The 5,109-nt window shown below is 61.8% G+C and overlaps 1 protein-coding gene across 1 annotated transcript; it reads right to left on the bottom strand.

The window, feature by feature from the left end:
• Window positions 1-338: 338 nt before the first annotated feature.
• PACSIN1 (protein kinase C and casein kinase substrate in neurons 1) lies at window positions 339-3,707 on the bottom strand. The gene is made up of 9 exons (XM_009955625.2): window positions 3,645-3,707; window positions 3,121-3,277; window positions 2,742-2,977; window positions 2,429-2,584; window positions 1,945-2,120; window positions 1,501-1,621; window positions 1,293-1,417; window positions 803-996; window positions 339-448 (listed from the first exon to the last, which is right to left on the bottom strand). The coding sequence occupies exons 1-9, from the start codon at window positions 3,705-3,707 to the stop codon at window positions 339-341; spliced, it is 1,338 nt and encodes a 445-aa protein (XP_009953927.2).
• Between the last annotated feature and the right edge of the window lie 1,402 nt (window positions 3,708-5,109).

Here is a 5,109-nt window from a genome sequence, read left to right as displayed (position 1 = left end):
GTATCTTTAAAAACCAACCAATCAGGAGCTCTCACTGGTTGGGCTTTAAGATCTTGAGGTATCAGCTTTTCGCTCGGAAAAAAATCAACTAACGTAGACGAACGGACAACGTCATCTTTCGCTTCACGTTATCTTAGAAGAAGAAGAAAGCGACTATGCAAAATACTCTTCGGAGACAACTCTTAAAAAAATAAAAGCTTGGTCGGAAAATATGTCTGAATCTCTAACTGTGAGGAGTGAAGGACCAGACGGCAAAATGGCTGGTTGGCTGGTGGAGAGATGGAGACAACGGAGGGTGGATTTATCTGCTGACGGCGATGAGGAGCACACCACAAGACTTAGATTGCCTCCACGTAGTTGGCAGGGTAGAGACCTAGTTGCCCGTTGTCCAAGCGCCCTTTGCACCATCCTTGCTCGTCTTCTTCACCAAGTTTGGTTAGTTCATCACCTGGAGAGGAAGGTGGAAAGGGGAGAGCTCGTTGCAGGTGTTGGAGCTTCTTCTACCACCCCGTTTCTCTCCTGGATGGAGCTGCTGGGGGTTTCTAGGACTGATCCTGAGCATGCTGGTTTGTAGGGTAGAAAGGCAAGGGGCGACCCACGAGACCCCATGTGCCCTGTCCCACCATCTCTCCGGTCCTACCCAGGTTTGAGCTCAGCTTGTGCCTTCCCCTTTCTGCCAGTTCAACTTTTGAAGGGCTGAGATAACCCAGAAATCATTTGAGGGATTTCACACCAAAGCGTGGGGGACCCACAGCTCCAGCAGACGAGCCCTGTCTGACCCAGCACCAGTGATGGACCGTACCTGCTTTGAAGCTGAGCTCATCCTGCTCCTGCCCGTCGTAGTCGTACAGAGCCCGCACCCGCACACCCTTCCCCGCCGACTCCTCGTCGAAGGGGTTGGTGCCGCCGTTGGCCTCGCTGGTGTTGAAGGAGTTGCTGCCTTCGTCGTCGGACCACTCGGCGCTGTAGGTCTGCCCGCGGTCATGGCTGCTCACGCTGGGGAGGGGGGGAAGAGGGAGAGAGGCCATCAGAGCGGGCAGGGGGATGGTGGGGTGGGCAGGCACCGTGTGCCACCAACATCTGGGAGGATGCCGTGGCTTTCCCGAGATTACAGGGGAGCGGGGGGCCGCAGCGAGCAGGACCCTCAGCTAACGATAGACCAGCAAGACATGGAGGGAGGACAGCGTGGTGGCTACCACCAAGGACATCCCACGTCCCTCCATGCCAGCAATGTTTGCACAGGCAAACGCTGCGCCTTTCTCACGGCATCTCGCCTCCCCGCTGGCCCTCACCTTCCACGCTCGCCCGCCGATGCCCCCGTCTCGCCCGTGCTGCTGGCGTTGGTCAGGTTCACCCCCTCGCCCTTCTTCTGCTTCTCCTTCCGCGTTATCGTGTGCGTCAGGTCCGGGTTCCACTCCTGCAAGCACAGAGCAACCGGCCCCTGAGCGCCCAGCTGCCCTGCGGGGCTGCCAGCACCCCAGCCTGGGTGCCCAGCCTCACCTCGAACTGGGGCCAGTTCATGGGCATCCCGGGGCCACTGGTGCTGCGGAACCATCGGAGATCCTCCTGCGCATCCGAGAGGCGGATGGTCTGCTCCAGCTCCCGGTAGACGTTGGCGTAGCTGTGAGGAGAGACGCGGGTCAGGGTGCTGCGGGTGGGGATGGACTCCGGTGGGGTGCCCCGGGGATGGGGTGGGTGAGGACATGCCTAGGTTGTGTCACCTCCTACGAGGCACTGGGGGGCGCCAGGCTCCCGCACAGCCCTCCTGCCACTCTGGTACCTCTTAGTGACCGTCGGGTTGGCCAGAATCCCCTCACCCTTGTATTGCAGGGGACGGGGTGTCCTGGAAGCACTTGATCCCTCCAGGGCTTGGTTTGCTTTCCAGGCACCACAAGGAGACCTCGCGTGGGCACTTTCTGCCCAGCCAGCGCAGGAGGTACCTACCTGCTGCTCTCAGCCAGGTTCAGGTGCCTCTTGATGTCCAGGAGCACTTCCTTGAGGAAGTTGAGCCTCTTCTCCTCAAACTGCTGGCACTGCTCAAAGACCTGCTCCATGCTCTCGATGTACTGCGGGGTGCACTTGTTCAGCTCGTCCAGCACCTTCTCATACTTCTCCTGAGTCTGCAAAGGTACAGGAGGGTGGTAATATGGTTATACCTTGAGCACCTCAGAGGACCTTTCTGGGTGCTGAGAGGGTCTGGGTTTTGGGCCACTACACTGGGGAGCCCAGATTGAGCCAAGAGCCTCTGTCAGAGAGATTTTGCCCCAGTAAGAGGGGTAAATCACTGCCTGCAAGTCCTTACCCTTCTACAGGGGCATAGGGATGGGAAAATGGGAACAGATGAGGGCGAAAAGGGACGTGGTGGCCATTTCCACTGTTTTTCCCTGCCCGATGCCTCGTGAGCCCGGAGCAGGGCAGCAGCTCACACCTTTTGCACGTCTTGTTTGCACTTTTCCACTTTGTCCTGGAGCTTCTTCTGCTGCTCAGGGGTGTTGGATTGCTCCGCCTTGCTGTTGGCTTCCCGGGTCATGGCCAACTTCTCCTCCTTGCATGCCAAGTGGTAGGCTTTCTTGGCTGTCTCCAGCTGTGGAGAGGAGAGAGAAAGGACATCAGAGCAGCGTTCACAGCCCCCCTGCCCATCCCTCGGCCTGCAGAGCAGGAGCTGCCCATCCCTCGGCAACCAGAGCAGGAGCTGGGAGATGCCATGGGTGTCCCAGGACACGCTGTGCTTCTCCTCTCACCTCCTTGAGCTTCTTGGCCCAGGGCTTCTGGGCTTTCCGGAAGCCATCGTCGGCCTCCTTGGCCTCCTTGAAGCCTCCCATGATCTGCTTGTGGTAGGCATCCTTCTGCCAGTTCTTGACCTTCTCGAAGTCATCGTTCAGCAGGCTGTTCTTCACCTCCTGGTGCAGCTCGCTCACCTTGTCCGCCTCCGTCATGATGGCACCCCACGCCTTCTCCAGGCTGCCATACTGGGGACCTGGGGGGCAGAGGGGGCAGCTGAGTATCACTCCACAGCCCTTACACCCTCTACCACTTCCAGGTGAAGTTATGATGGTGCACAGGGACCCTTGGGATCCGGGTGGCCTGGGGGGGACCCTCGCCCTGGGGAAGCCACGGTACCTTTCTCGATGAGCTGCCTCCACCGCTTGGACCAGTCGGTGAGCTGCTGGGCGTAGGACTTCTCGATCTTGGCCCGCTCGTGCACGCAGTTCATGAGGTCATTGCAGAGCCGGTGCCCGTCATCGATCCGCTTCACCGTGCGCTTGTAGTTCCCCACCTGGGAGGAGAACGGGGACAGGCAGGCCTGGGAGCTGTGGCCGGGATGCCTGGCTCAGCCCCAGCTGGCCTGGAGTGGGGATGGGAGGGGGACAAGGCACTTTGGGGGTGCAGGGATGGAGCTTTTGCTGAAAAGGGGACTCCTCCTTTCAGTCCCCTGCATCACTCTGCGCCCCTCAGGGACAGCCAAGGTTGAGACCTCCAGCAGCGGCATCTGGGACACCCAAACTGCTGCAGCAGGGACGCCAGCAGGCAGGGCTTGCTGCAGGAGGGGAGGGTAGCACTGTCCCCGTCAGCCCTGGGGGACCCCCTGGGATGCAGTAATGGGGGTGGGGGCCCTGCGGGAGGAGAGGGCAGCTGGGACTCACCTCCCAAAAGCTGTCCGTTGTTTCCTCCGCGGCCGCTGCCGACTCGTCGTAGGAACCCGACATGGCTCCCGGCGCTGCCTCGGGTGTCGGTGCGGGCGCTGGGTGGCTCTTGGGCAAACACCAGCCTCATGCACTGAGGGGAGAAGAGGGGGAGTCACGGTGGGGGAGCGAGCAGGGGACCCCCATGCCTCCTGCCTGCACCACCGTGGGACAAGCACCCAGCTGCAGGGGTTGAGGATGGGGATGGGGATGGTGCCCACTCCAGCTCCGAACCCACAGACCCTTCCAGTGCCCGCCATGCGCCACCCCGAGGCGCCATCCAAACCCCCCAAAAAGGGAGAATCGTGGGGAGCAGCACGGTGGGGAGCTCACCAGCTGGGGGCCTGGCTTGGCACCGCGCGTCCCCGGGGAGCCGCGGTGTGGGACGAGACGCCGTGGCAGGGCCGGGGTGGGGGGATGCACCGCCTGAAGAAATTCTCGTCCTGATATTCCAGCCTAATCCGTCCTGATCTTCAGAAAAACGGCATCCCCGGAGCATCACGTGGCCCCGCTGCATGGCTTAACCCTTTGCCGCTTTGCCAAGAGCTGTGGCTGGCGATGGGGCAGGGCGCTGGTGGGTGGTATCGAATGGAGATGGAGAGGGGACCGTGGTGGCCATGAGCATCCTCATCATTCCCATCCTGCCCTGGATCCGGACAGTGCTTCCCCAGGAAACCACTGGGCCTGTCCCACCTGGCATCTGCCACGAGGATGGGGACAAAGTGGCCGTGAACTGCCCTAGTTTCCTCCTGCCACATCCCCAAAAAGGGCTGTGGGAACGGGATGTGGCCGTGGTCCCTGCGCAGCATCACTTCACCCAGGGAGACTGAGCAGGCAGTGGGAGACTTGGCCGCCTGCATCCCACCTCACACCTGGGAGAGGGTGATGGGGTGCGAGGGCAGGGCTGGGGGGCACGGGGTCCTGGTGCCCCAGTGCCCACCCATGGGGAGCAGTTGGTGGGTGCCCCCGCTCTCCAGCTGTGCGCACAGCTGGCCCTGAGGAGCCCACGGGCCGGGGCAGGGCACAGCCCCTGGAGGATGGGGGGGCCGAAACAGTTACTGGAGCGCGGCGCAGGGCTCACTGTGCTGGAACTAACAGGGCCTGGCAGGGATTTAGTGATATAACCAGGGAGGCACCAATCCCCGCCGCCCTCCCCAGCCGGTTAAAAATAAACGCGTGACTGTCCCTCGCTCAGCCGCCGAGACGCAGATGGATGGGGGACCGCGGCGGTGCGCAGCACAGCCAGCACCGTCCCCCCCCCACAGCCGGCAGCACGCGGCGCCCACGCCTGCCTGGCGCCCACGACACGACCACCACCCTCCCCACCCATGAAAGCACCCGACCCGAATGCCCCCGGGTGTAGAGGTGGCACAGCACCCAGTGGCACAGCCCCCCAGGGGACACTGCAGGGTGCCATGTGTGGCTG

This window comes from Leptosomus discolor, chromosome 21 (assembly GCF_034619465.1).
Source record: "Leptosomus discolor isolate bLepDis1 chromosome 21, bLepDis1.hap2, whole genome shotgun sequence".
Classification (NCBI taxonomy): Eukaryota; Metazoa; Chordata; class Aves; order Leptosomiformes; family Leptosomidae; genus Leptosomus; species Leptosomus discolor.
The sequence above is the reverse complement of the archived record's forward strand: the minus strand, read 5'-3'. Positions and strand labels throughout refer to the sequence as shown.